The 13,418-nt window shown below is 39.2% G+C and overlaps 1 protein-coding gene across 1 annotated transcript in view; it reads left to right on the forward strand.

Annotated features, from left to right (window-relative positions):
- PHF20 (PHD finger protein 20) overlaps nt 1-13,418 on the forward strand; it is a 77,708-nt gene that overhangs the window by 38,954 nt on the left and 25,336 nt on the right. Inside the window, exons 13-14 of the mRNA XM_074157072.1 lie at nt 586-864; nt 11,076-11,252. Of these exons, the coding sequence (XP_074013173.1) occupies nt 586-864; nt 11,076-11,252 (456 nt within the window). The remainder of the gene's footprint in view (nt 1-585; nt 865-11,075; nt 11,253-13,418) is intronic.

Below are 13,418 nucleotides of genomic sequence, written 5' to 3' on the forward strand. Positions count from 1 at the left end.
CATTGTTGCTTGCAAATCAAAATGAATTTCAATTTTACTTGAAAAATGTAGTTCTGACATACTGCTACCATTGCTCCTAGAAGTAATGGGACTCGGGTGGTAGGACAAGCCATCCAGAAAGCAGGTAGAGGAATAGTTACAAGCAAAGCAGCAGAACTGTTTTCCTTGGAAAGTGCTTTCACCAAAGATACGAACAATTACAAAGAAATAAATACTTGATAGAAAGTAATCCAGTGTTCTGACTAAAATACACACTCTCTGTATCTACATTAGCACTATATACAGTGACATTAGCGATTGGGCAAGGGACTCAAGGAAGCAAAATGTCATTTTCTGATAACTCATTCATAAAAACACTGGTGTCATCACAATCAATTTTTAAGAGCACAGTAGGGCAGAATTTTCCCTTAAAAGCTACTGAACTTCAAGGCAGATACAGCATTAAAATTTTTATTTTTAACATTTTGTAGCTAACGTGTTTGAATGCATGCCCATTTTTAAACTTTTTTTGTTATTTTAAGTTTAGGAAACCGTTTGATAAATGTAGCAAATGCATGGGAGAATTTATCTGTTTTGTTCTTCCAGTAACAAAACCTTGTAGGAGAGCAAATTTTCTTGCATCAAAAAAAGCTGCAACTGTTGATCAAGATCACAAGTTTAGATGCAAGTTCTTGGACTGTTCAAAATCCTTCCGCAAAGCCAAGTTATTGCATTATCACATGAAATACTTTCATGGAGTGGAGAAGGCTGCAGAATCACAGGAGAACCCTGTAAAAAGAAGTATTCAAACCAGAGCTTCTTTGGCTTCTGAAAAAGCTAATCAAGAAAGGTCAAAAAGAGGACGGACTGCAGCTGGTTCACTGTGTAAGTATGTTGCTGATCTCTTCCTTTTTTTTTAGCAGCAGCAGCAGGCAGGACAAGCAGGAAAGAGCAGAAATCTTATTTTCTTTTGGGCTGAAGGAGTCTCTTTAGGGTTCCATCTTAGCATATTTCATGGTGGAGAAGAAGCGTAATATGTGTGAACATTATATTTTACAAGAAGATAAAAGCGAAGAAACTCCCTCATCTCGAAATATAGATCATGTCCTGTAATGAACTGATCATGCAGCTTCTCCGATTCCTTTGTAACAACTCACTTGAGTATTAAATCTCTGTTCTTTTTTCAAAACTACAATTCCTGACTTTCCGACTTTTTTTCTTTTTTTCCTCCCTGGCTTGACAAATATCTAAATAGTATCATTCGGAGCCTTTTGTCCTTTTCTATATTAAGGAAACAGTCTGGGTAACTCCAGTTCTCTCCTGTTTCTTACATGGTCTTTACATTTCATGGTCTGACTTCAGGAGTGTGCTTGGCCTAGAAATCCAGTACCAGTTCTCAGTCCTGGACCTGTGGGGAAAGAAGTCCTAGTATTTAACAAATGCAATTGCTATATCTGTAATTAAAAAATATCCTAATGCAGCTCATGGGTAGTGGAAAGGGATAAAAACTTAATGGTTAGGAAGAAAATCAATGCTTAAGTTATAACTGCTTTGCAGTCTTCAGAATCATGTTAACATCTGCTTCGCTGCCTTGTTCTCTGAAGAACTTTCTTCTTAGTGTCTTGCATAACATCAGAGTGGCTGTTCAGGTCTAGCTGTGAACTGCAGTGTTCTTGATAATCTATCCAAACTTTGTTCTTGTGGACTGACTTCTCTTTGTACTGCAGGTCCACAGAAGTTGTCATCTCTTTTGTCTTCTGATTGAGCCTGATTTATAAACTCCAGCTTCCTTTTTGCTGAATTCCCTGGTGTTTTTTGTCTTTGCATTTGATCTTTCATTAATATTTGTTTAAGAATTTCAAAGTCTTGCAAGTTGTTCACTGAGCTACAGCTCACTACAGCAGAATGTATCTAGCCTTACTTTGCTTCAGGTCTGCTTCTCCTAATGCGTCTGGCAAATGTTTTTTCATTTGAGGTGCTACTGCCTGTTCCTAACAAGATAAGTGTAATTTAACATAACTGCTACTACATGTAAACTTCAAATACTTCTGTAATTTTAAATAATGCAAAGGTAGAAGATTTGATTAGGTAGAGGAAGATTTTTCTTTGAACGTGTTAAAATGTGACAACTGGCGTTATTATACTTTGCATGCAGCTTAAATGAAACTGAAGTACTGTCTTGATATACAAACCTGAGATGCTTGCGTTGTGAAGAATGGCTGCTGGCAACTGCACTGTGATAAAAATACGCTGCTTGCATCTCATGTGCTTTTTCTTAAGACTTCTGTTCTGCTTTTTATAACTGCATAATTATTTTGGTTTGAGAAGTTTTCCCATGATTGTCTTGAATGAAAAGATTAGTGACTCAAGATCCTGACCCTGTCTACCCCAAGTGCACACTGTTGGTTTGATGTCACCATCTTGCTGCACTGGTAGGTAATTCTTTATGGTGTTGAGCTATAACCATACTTGCTTATTTTAAGCCCCCGCCCTTTTTAATTCCCCATTTGGGGATGGATACTTCTAACCTGGATTGCTTCAATGATGTGCTGCATAGCACATCCCTGCCAATAGCCCCTCCGTTGTGCTGACAGCTCGTTAACAGTGCATCAAGGTGGAAGGTGTACCGGAAAGTTTTCAAGTCACCTTCACTGTCGAAGCCTGCTATTTTGGAGCTACAGTAAGGTGCTTTTTTCTTGATGAGAAGTAATGCCATTATATATCAGCTATATCATATGTCTGATAATAAGTGCCATTTGTTTTTTAACTCAATGTGTTCTTCTATTTTTCTGTTGTGGGAGTACCGCACATCTGAAGTAGAGTTCATGGGGTATATGAGCTCATACTGTTGCATTTTGTGTTCTGTTCTGGTTTTTTGCAAGCAACTCTTCTGTTCTTAGTGGCATGTACATGAAGACAGCCTGCTAAGCAAGACCTTCTCTGTGTCTACTGAACACTTTTTAAAAGGCTATTCAGGATGTACTGCTTGGTGAAAGTGAAGGCTTTTGAATACTTAATTAAGTGGGGTATATGGTGGGTTTACTTTACAATCTTTTTGTAAGCAAAACTTTTCCTTTTCAAAGTGTATATATTTAAATCACTTTCCCTTTTGATACAAATGTCATTTTCTTTTCTTACACTTCACTATATTAGATGGGTTTTAGTGCTTAGGAAAAGGTGTGGATTTCTAACAGATAAGATTTAAAAATCATGCAGTCTTGTTATTAGTATCATAGAATCACAGAATCTTCGTGGTTGGAAGGGACCTTTGAGATCATCAAGTCCAACCACACACACAAAATCCCATCTCATCAGCCAGTTGTGCGCCGAGAGTCTTGTAGGAACAGACTTTACACCCAACTGGCTGAACAGCTACATTAAAAAGGATGCTTGGGATAAACTAAGCAGGTAGGAGGTGGAGAAAAAAAACCCAAATAATTATTTTGTAGTTCAAGGTATGCTATAAGGTATTCCATAAGCTTGGAGGTTACTCTTGCTTTAGAAGCTTTATCACACTTAAGTCCATATCTCACAAGTTTTATTTTGGAGTTCCGGGACTCCTTACTGTTTCTGCTACACATTAAAATAAATTAAATAAATAAATGGTGAGGGTGGACTTTTCGCTAGATTTCAAGTGAAAATACTTACTGTGTGCTAAAGCTCTAGAAAATTATGCAATATTCAGAACAGTAGCAAAACCTTTTATTTATCGTGCTTAAAATTAGAATTTCAACACATAGAAAAGAAGATGGGTGTAAGAAGGTCTTCAATGACCATGTTGTGGGATGCAGGAAAGGAACAAGTATAATTACTTAGTACCTGTGTCATCTCCTACTCTCAGGACAGAGGCGGGCTGGTAAGTGACTTCACATTCGTAAATCCCCAATGGTGCCAGCTGAGGTGAGATAAATCTCAAGGTCCGTATACAAACATTTGTTAGTTTCTCAAAATGATTAGTATAGGTCTTAACAAGTCTGTGATAATTGGTTAGATATAGGGCAAATCATGGCAAGCGGTAAGGTATGCATTGTGTTACTGAGCATGTTACTTATACAAAGACTTATGGCAAGCGGTACGTAAGGGCGTTACTTAACAACTCTAAGAGAAAAGAGAAACCCAGGGTAGAGAAAGGAAAGACAGAAAAACGGAGATAAAGAGATCCCCAGTCCTGATTCCAGTGGTTTTTTTCAGGGAATCTTCCCAGGCATAATCTTCTTTCTTGGGAAAAATCTTCCCAGGCACAATCATCTTCTTTTCTTCTCTATAGAGGTTCTTATCTCCCCCTTTTCTGTTTGCTGAATTAGCATGGTACACCCCCCTTTGCCAAGGACAGCATCGTCTCAGGTTTCTCCCTTCTCTCAGGTGATGTGTACCATGATTTGGTTGGAGAAATGAGTGCCATAGTTGGATATGTTTAGCATGATCTCTATAATCTTTATCAACATATGCAGGGAGTGCGCTTTCATGTGCATTTTGCGGATAATGAAGCAAAGGTCACTTGTGAGACACAAGGCCTTGAGAACAGAGAACTAGCAAGCTCACCATGTGAGTGGCGGAACTGTCTTTTATCCACAAGACAGTCCTCCTACTACTTCTCTGGGGCCTGTGAGTCTTATCAGTTCTTCGAATGTCAGGCCTGCATTATTTATTTTCTTGTGAGTGTTTGAGGCGTCCCACTGAAGACTCGGAGGGCCTTCTCCCTCTCGTCAGGGGAATTTACAGGCCGTCTCTTCGACACTGAAGTGGAGACCCTCTGAAATTTCGACATCTGAAATGTAAAGTGTGTCACTTGGCATTCGCTTTAGCACTTGAGTGAGCTGGAAAGGTTAATGTGGAACCGATTTGTCCTGTCTCATCCCTTTTTCCTAAGAAGGATCTTGCCTTTGCAGTGGGAAATTTGACAGATCTCTTGCTAATTTCTGTAGTGACTCTTCATTGAACAGAGGGGAAGGAACTACCATTGCCTAGATTGTATTCTAGGTATGCCTTACTGCTCTGGACAGAATGACACAGACTTAGATGGCTACTGGCGTTCAGGCAATACTTCCCTTTGATGTTTCAGGAGATATTATGAGATCATTATGATGAAACAACTTCTCCCCCAGCCCCATGTTTATAATACTTACCTCCATGAGTATTGCTGCTGTTTGGTCTTTACTGAAAGAATCATCCTTATAGAGAATAAGGCAGTTGATTTTGTGTCCTCCTCTGATATAGGAGAAGCAGGCATTTCTGCCCCCAGTTCTTTGGTTGCATTGTGTCCCTGCAGGTGCATTATAGAGTCTCCTGCAGCCCTTCTGTTAAAGAGGAGAATCAAGACTTGCACAAACATATGTGGATGCACAAGCTTAAAACAAGCTTTTTGAGCATAGGCTTCTCAAAGTCTGTCTTGCAGGAAAGAGTTGCGTTCATTTTTGACAGTTCGAATTAAGATGTTCTACGACATTTATCCGTGGAAATTGAACGTGGTGTAGTATCTGTTAAAATTTTTGGCAGTAAGTTACTTGTTGATTGCTGTAATAAAAAAGGAGAAGAGCAACGTTCCATCTTCATATGCACTAACCTTAAGATAGGCTTTTTTCTGTGTGGTGGCTTCTCTTTCTATGCTTGATCACTTAGTTTACTGTTGGAGTATGTCATCCCATAATGTGACTTGTACCGTACAAACACTTGCTGTGAGCAACAGTACCTCTGAAGGTGTCAGTTTTCTCTTTCAGATGTAACTCTGTCCATGTTATTTTACGTGAAGTTGCCTGCAAAAGGTTGTCTTTAATAAAGCTTGTTGTTTCTTGACCTAGACCACTCCAAAGGCATGAGACATGGAATAGCTTCATTTCGTTCTTGTACCTGTAGCTCAGAATTTGGACATCTGAAGTGTGTATCACTTTCTTGAATTTGAGTCTTCCTGAATTGGTGGCTTTCAGTTTTTAGTAACGTCTTTTTATTTGGAGGTTCAACAAAATTTAGTTCATGCCCTTGTGTTGAACAATTTTTTCTGAAATCTGAAAGTCAACTTGTGCCAAACTTCAGTGCTTGCACAGCTGATGTACCTCACCTCAGACCTTGAAGAGGCTCTACACTTGAAAGTACTGAAGATTTGTCAGGAAATTTGAACATCATCACATGTGAACAAGTGGGTGAGTTGATATGCCTGTGCAAGGAAATGCTATCAAAACATTCACTAAGGTAGGTGGTGTGCTCTTAATGCCCTTAATAACCACTTAGTAGTGCTGGACAGTAGGCTGGATACTGCCCTCAGCATGACTGTCATATTGCCAGGGACATCATCAGCTGATACTCTTACACTCCTAGGACATTGTTCGGCTCCCCTGAGGAGTTTTGCTCTCATAGAAGTTAAACCTGGTTTTGAGATTTAAAAAATGCTGTGCAGTGTTAGGCTGCAGTTTGGGTATGTGGGTATGGCAGCCTCAGTCTGGCAAGGTGCTGCCAGTCTTGGCTCTGCTATTCTCCTTGCCATGAGGAGGAAAACAAAGCAACAGACCTGTCATTTGTAGTTCAGAGACTGTAGAAAATCTGTCCCTGCTGAGGAGTCCATAAAAGGTACTTAAAATAAAAACCCATGCATATTGTTGGTAGGTTTAAATTTTTGTGCATGACCTTGCAATTCTGTCTATTCAGAGTTGGTTACACTATGTCATGTTAATGTGTAGCTGTCTTAATGCCAGGAATACATGGAAAGAAAAAAGGGTTCTCCTGTTTACTGGTGTTACTGATGAGATCCAACTGTGCGGGTACAGGTAACAGGTTGTTAAACTCGCTTTTACAGCTTGGACATTTAAGGCATCCAGTTGTCAACTGATAGCTGTTACTGTGTGAACCTCTGGCACATGGCTTAGGGTTTTCAGGGTGATCCTTTGGGGGGTTTCCTTTTTCCCCTGATCACTGGCTGCTGGATGCCTTTGCTAGGTGGTGGAATGTGCTCGAGTGACCTACAGGTTTGTTGTTAGAGTAGGTGAAGATTTGCATTAATGCCCTCTGCATCCTGCAGAATTGCTGATTGTCTTTGTGGCTTTTCTTGAGAACACTGCATTAGTTTTTGGAGGATGGCTGTTTGAAATACTTCAGCTGTGAGTCAAGATGATATGTGGTCTTTCAGTTCTTGACAATATCAGCAAATGATCTCACAGCTGTGGATGGCGAATATTGTCTAATTCACAACACTTGGGAATTCAGTCTGTGCTTTCTGTGAAGGCTGAATTATCTTCTTAACCAGGGTCTGACATCTTTGTGTTCCGTTGGACAGAAAGCTATTGCCTTGTGTGTCACTGAGTCTTGACATGCTTAGGTATAAGTTCTCGAAAGGCTCTGTCGCTGTGGTTTCTGCATGTTTGAGGTGGTTTCATTTCTCAGGTCTGGATTTGTTAGTTTCTAAAATCCTTTACTGCTTCTGGATCAGGTGTTTTTATGGAAGAGGGTACTTTTCCCAGGTTTAGAGAAGAGGGGCCTGAAGCACTCTATGGAAGAAGGCTGTGGGCAGTTAATCAGCAAGCCTCATCATCTCCAGTTTTTAATGAACATTTCTCCAGTTCCTCTTAGTGGTATTTACCATCATCTGAGCTAGAAATTAATCTGCTAGTGTTTAATTCCAACATCCTTGTTCAAGAACAGTGAAACTGTTCACTGCCCTGGATGTCAGGAGGGCTTTTGTGGTCTATTTGTAGAGAATCACAATTCTGATGATGATCAATGATATTCTGGATCATAGACGTGTTAAAGCATGCTAATAAGTATTTTGATTTTTGTTTTAATTGTTCCTAATCAGGAACACGTGGAAGTTGCCTCCTGTGTCTCACCCCAGGATATCTCTGTAAGACAAGTGCAGGTGTCTTCATGGGACCTGCACAGACGGCTTTAGGAAGTGCATAGGAGTCTCCTGTGTGCTTCCTGGTAGGGGTCTCTACGAGCATAGTCCTGGTGTTCACTACAGACTTGGCAGTACAGTCGTCTTGTTGCCTGGTGCTCTCAGTGGAGGGCTTACATGGACAAGTGACTTGCAAGAGAAGCTAGTTATAGCACTAACAAAAGTTGGAGGTGTAAAGGTATGTAAATATGGTGTACTTGTGCGCTCCATGTTGGCCTTTCTTGAAACTGAAAATCAGGTGTTCTGGTGAATGGGAGGAGGCAGAGGAGTTGGAAGCCTCCTGGAGAGTGAAGGTTGGCCCAGGGAGTCGGGAGGATGAAAGTACATGGCACGCTCTGTAGGTGGTGCTAATGAGGAAAGTCTGACCTTGGGGAATGTGCAAGTTTTAAAGGCATTTGCCTAAATAAAAGTTCTTGGTTGTGGTTGATTATGGTAAGTAATTGTTCTTTGTTCTTTTGGGAGTAACTTTATAAATTTGCCTGTCTGAATTATACTTGAAAATGCTGTATTGAGAGGAAACGGAATACTAAATGCGGAAGGCTTACGAATTTGGGTCTTCATGGCACAAGTTTTAACGTTTACTTTTGGAAAAGTTTAGGATAACTCTCCAGTTCTTGAATCTCGTCATCTTCTCCAATTTAGTCTTAACTCCTAAAATATATTTCAGAGTGCTCAAAGATCTCACAGATCCTCTAAACTTTTCTATCAGAGGAACAAAAAATGTTTCAAAACTTTTATTTGTTGATAACTATTTTTTGTCAGTTTTTGCAGAAAAATACATCCAGTGTATGATAGAGTACCCTTGAACTCCCCCAAGACAGTGTTACTGGTGGCTGAAAAGTCTTATAGAAATGTATTAACATATCATAAAAGATGCAACATATTCTTGGCAAAAATCTCCTTAAACTTCAGTATTGTAAAGCTAAAAAAAAATAATGGACACGTAATATGGTTTTGTTCCACCAAGAGTCTGTGTACACAGATCTCAGCCCACAGGAGCGCCAAATGCCTCGTGCTCTTTGAAAGACTGGTAGGATCAAGGTGGCCGTGGGGTTTTTCAAATCTTAATTCATGAAACTGAGCTGTTGGGAGAGGGGAAAGTTAGGAGGCCTAAATAGAGGTTGTCTGGTTTGTATAGATTTTTGTATTGTAATTCTGGGGTTCCCTGAGGTGGTGTTCTGTAAATATTTTTGAAGCTTAATGCAGAAAGGTAGGCAATTGGGAAAGCTCAAGAAAGACTTGTTTACATGACTTCTCACCAGATACTGCTACAAACATTTTGCATTTCTGAAAGTTTGTTAGGACTCTAGTGTTCCCAAACAGGTTATAAAGTACCTTAATCTTATTTTTCAGCTACCGTGTACATCTTGTCTTTGTGAACTGATGATGTCTTGTTCAACCCACTGATCATGGAAGTCCTCAGATAAGCAAATTCTGTTAGCAAGAATTCCTACAAAAATAGGCCTGCATTTTAAAAAAACAAACCCAAAAAACTAAAACAAACAAAAAAAAAAAACCAAAACCCCACAACCTCTCTCTTTGTAGTTATTTCTGCAAGAGAAGTTAGTCATGTTGAAAATGGAAGTCCTGTTGAAAATGAAAATTTCCTGTTGAAAGGGAAAGCAGTGGAAGACACACATGCTGCAGTGTCTTTCAAGGAGTGTTTTCTGGTTTTGATACTTCTGCATACTGCAGTATTTTATCAAGGACTATCTTCTGGTTTTGATAATTCTTCGTGGACAAAACATGCTACTTTCTACAGTCTTACAGCTCTTGAGGTAAATAAGCACCCGGGGCAAGTTGGCAACAGTGAGTTGCCTGACTGGACAAAAGGTACCTTTGAGACAGTCTTGTGTAGAAATTTGGGGTTTGGTGTAATTTCTGTCTGGTGGCTGTGAAGCACTATGGCAGGTGACTAGAAGGTAACCATTTGTTTACAGAAATAGTTACGAATGGCTCCTATTGTTTTTTTTCTTTAAGTTCTAATGCAACTTCAGAGTGAGAGGACCAGGGAAAAAGTCCTCTCATGGCCTTCAGATTTCTGGATCTTGGACTTTCTTTTACCTGAAGAGATCTACTTGATTCTGAAAGGTCCATAATAACATGTCTTAATGTGCCTTGTTATAGCTTCAACTTGAAATGTTGGTCAGGGCAGAGTAATCGATATAATTTCTTCTCCTAATCTCTCTTGGACTCTCTTCCTTCTGTTTCCATTTCAGTCATTTGCAGGTACTGCTCACAATTATTTAGTTACATCCAGGCATCCAACTGAAAATCTGGCTGGCGTGTGAGTCTTCAGACAAGAAGGACATTGCCTTTCATGTCCACTGAACTTCTGACACTCTTACGATGATAGGATTGGACATTCTTGATGAAAGTCAGAAAGCTGTCACCTTGGCTGCTGGGTCTCATTGACCAAGATATATGATGTCATTCTCCAAAATGGCAGTGTACTTGTCTTGTTCAGTCTGGCTGTCCTACATGCCACGCAGCCTTAGCTTTTATCAGCTTCACCTCTCTTTTTACATGTCCAGGAGTCTTTCAGTAGGAGTTGCTAGGTGCAGTTAGAAGATGAGAACTGTTTGACTTAAATAGTAAATGGAATCTTGGATGAAGCCGTGTCTGCATCTCATGAGTTTTACGAATTTTAGGTAGTGATCCTGAATTCTCGCATCTCACTCTGAGTTGAAATACTTGTGTTTCTGTTGTGTGTATTTAAAAACTGCCCTTCCTTAAATGCGCAGAGCTTCTCTGTGCCATTTCTGTGTGCCTCATTACAAAGCACGCTTTTGAGAACAAGACTGTGGTTCCTCTAATTAAATCAATAGGGCCCTTTTCTCTCAAAGGAAATAAAAATTACCTGACTGGTATCTCTGCCAAAAGGAACTGTTTCTCTGTGCATCTTTCTTCAAAGCCACAACATTTCTGGAAGAATAGAGCTTTGGGGAAGGCATTTCTATCTACTCTTTCCTTTTTTTGAAAAAAAAAGAAACAAAACAAAACACGCCAACAAAAGCATTACAGGTTTTAGCGTTTAAATCGGCTTCTGTTTAAAAGCTTTTCCATGATCCGGTTGTTAGGATTGTGAGTTGAGCAGTGTGTCTGATCAGAAATGCCCCACGTGGACTACCAGAACTGCTGCTGTTGAAGTAGAATTAGATTTTTTTTTTTTTAAGTATTTAAAGCTTGGACTTCATCTTTATTCTCTTTGTAGATGGTCCTCTCCACATAGCCCTAAGGAGTACCCCACATAGAAATGAAAAAATAGAAAAGAGAAGAACTTCAACTCCTGTAAGTGCATTAAATAGTCACCGACATTCTGTTAGAGAACAAACCAAGAACCACATAGCGAGATCACTGCGGAAGCCTCAAGAAAAGAAAGTTGAAAATGGTACGCCTTTTTAGTTTAACATGAAAAAGTTAAGTTTGAAGAAGTCTTGGAAAAGTTTTAAGCGTTGTAAGGAACTGATAATATTGATAGAAAGTATTCTGTGTACCTTCTTTTAGAGAGCTTAAGTTTTTATGAATGTACAGTGTAAAACGTAAGCAGTGTGTTTCCACTGTTTCTTTGCAGTAGTTTCAAATGGAGATTCAATTCAGGGAATTTTTTAAGTTTTCTTGGTATATGCATTGGGGTTTATTATTCCCAGTCAATATGTAATATTTTTGAGATGTAAAAAGTACTGAGGTACTTAAGGGCATGAAAAGATTCTTGCTTATTTTTTGCTTGTTTGATACACGTGTCTTAATTCTGTTAAAACTCGTGGTTGTCCAAAGCATTAGATATTTTAAGTAATCCTGAACTTGTTGAGATACCTAAACTTAATAAAGAAAAAAAAAAGGCGGGGGGGGAGGAGGGTAGGGTGGACCACCAAGGGCAGGATGACCTAGTCTTTTTTCTTTTGTATGTTTTTCATTTTTAAGAGGATTTGACTGCTTCCAGTAATCAGTACTCCTTGCTACTAAACACCTGTCAACAACTTCGACTTTGACTGTTCAGTGGTATAGTGTAAACCTATAAACCCTGTTTATACTGGAATCTGCTATAGTATACGTGGGTAACAGCCATACAGGGGGCAGGGGATGCGTATGTATACATACTTACACATATATAAAATAATACATATATTTAAATATTTTTTAATGTATATAAATAATATATAAATTCCATCATACTTCTAGATTTCCTTTATCACCACTCTCCTTCAGATACATGGTCAGAATTTGAGTCACAGTGATGAGGAAAGCACAAAAAAAAAAAAAAATCTGTGCTTAGACTGTTCTGTCTGTAAGAGGTGTTCTTTGTTCTGGAGATGGTCTGGAGAAGATCACCTTACTTGCCTATCACTGGATTGTTCTGTTGGTCGTAGTAGTCAGTCAGAACATACCACCTTTGTTTATTCTTGGGTGTCCTTTGCTGCCTTTCCTTGTCGGAAGGTCTGAATGAGATCCAATCATGTCCCTTCATTGGGCTGAAATGTCCATGGGATATTTCTTACTTGAGAGCATGGCATATAGAGATAAAAACTTTCACAGTGGTGGTGGGGGATGTGACTGAGTAGTTGGTTCTCAGTCTGTCTGCGATTCAAGGAAATTCAGAGGGCTTAGTTGTTTTTATGCTTTTGCCAAAAAATCCTTTTTAAAAATGTAGTTGTTTTGTGACAGGTTTGTAGGGTTATATAAGTTTACCTTGCTGTTTAAACACGTGAATCTATGAGGATGCTCCTAACCTAGGTAGCCTCCTTATCTTGTCTTTTTTTCAGTGAGAATTCATTAGACTTCAAGAATTAAAAGTGCTTACAAGAAACAACGTGAGACAAAGCGATTTGTCAGTATGGGGCTTTTGGAAGGTCTCTTTTATAGCACTCATTCTTTACGTATTTGGTTTGTTTTTTGTTGTTTTTTTTTTAAAGAAAAACCTGCATTAACTGCAGTGTGCATTTAAGAAAACTGTACACAGAAATTTGCAAATAATTGGATTTTTTCAGATTTTTGAAAGACATTCTGGCAAGCTCAAGGGAAAAAGTGTGGAACAAAGTGAAAATTTTTTTGTCATGCTTATCATGGATACGTTGACAGTGACTGAAGTAGCCTACTTTGTGCTCTCAGTATCTTTAAAACAAATCAGACGATCTGACCATAAAATTTCAATTCCCAAATGAGAAGATGTAAAATTTGCCTACCTGTGTTGACCTCAGTTATTCTTTGTCCTTCTGGAAGAATAAAATGGCAGAACTCACTTGCATCCTTGTGTATGCGCAGGGAGAAGGAAATGGTACTGGGGCACTAGATGATGAGGACAAGGAAAGTAAGAAGGAAGTTGGAAGCTCTGTGCTGAGACTTAAATATGAGTCTCTTTTTCCTTTTTTTTTTTTTTTAAATTTTATTAAACCCCTCAACAAATGGTAATGGAGGGGGGATGAAGTTTGTCTTTTATGTTGCCTTCGAAGGACATGTAACTGGTATGGCAGGCTGCCGCCTGTGTCAGCAGTTAATGTGGCTGCTGGCAATGCACGGTTTTAGCAGCCATCACTAATGACATGCCAGAAGAGGAATG

This window comes from Numenius arquata, chromosome 12 (genome assembly GCF_964106895.1).
Source record: "Numenius arquata chromosome 12, bNumArq3.hap1.1, whole genome shotgun sequence".
Classification (NCBI taxonomy): Eukaryota; Metazoa; Chordata; class Aves; order Charadriiformes; family Scolopacidae; genus Numenius; species Numenius arquata.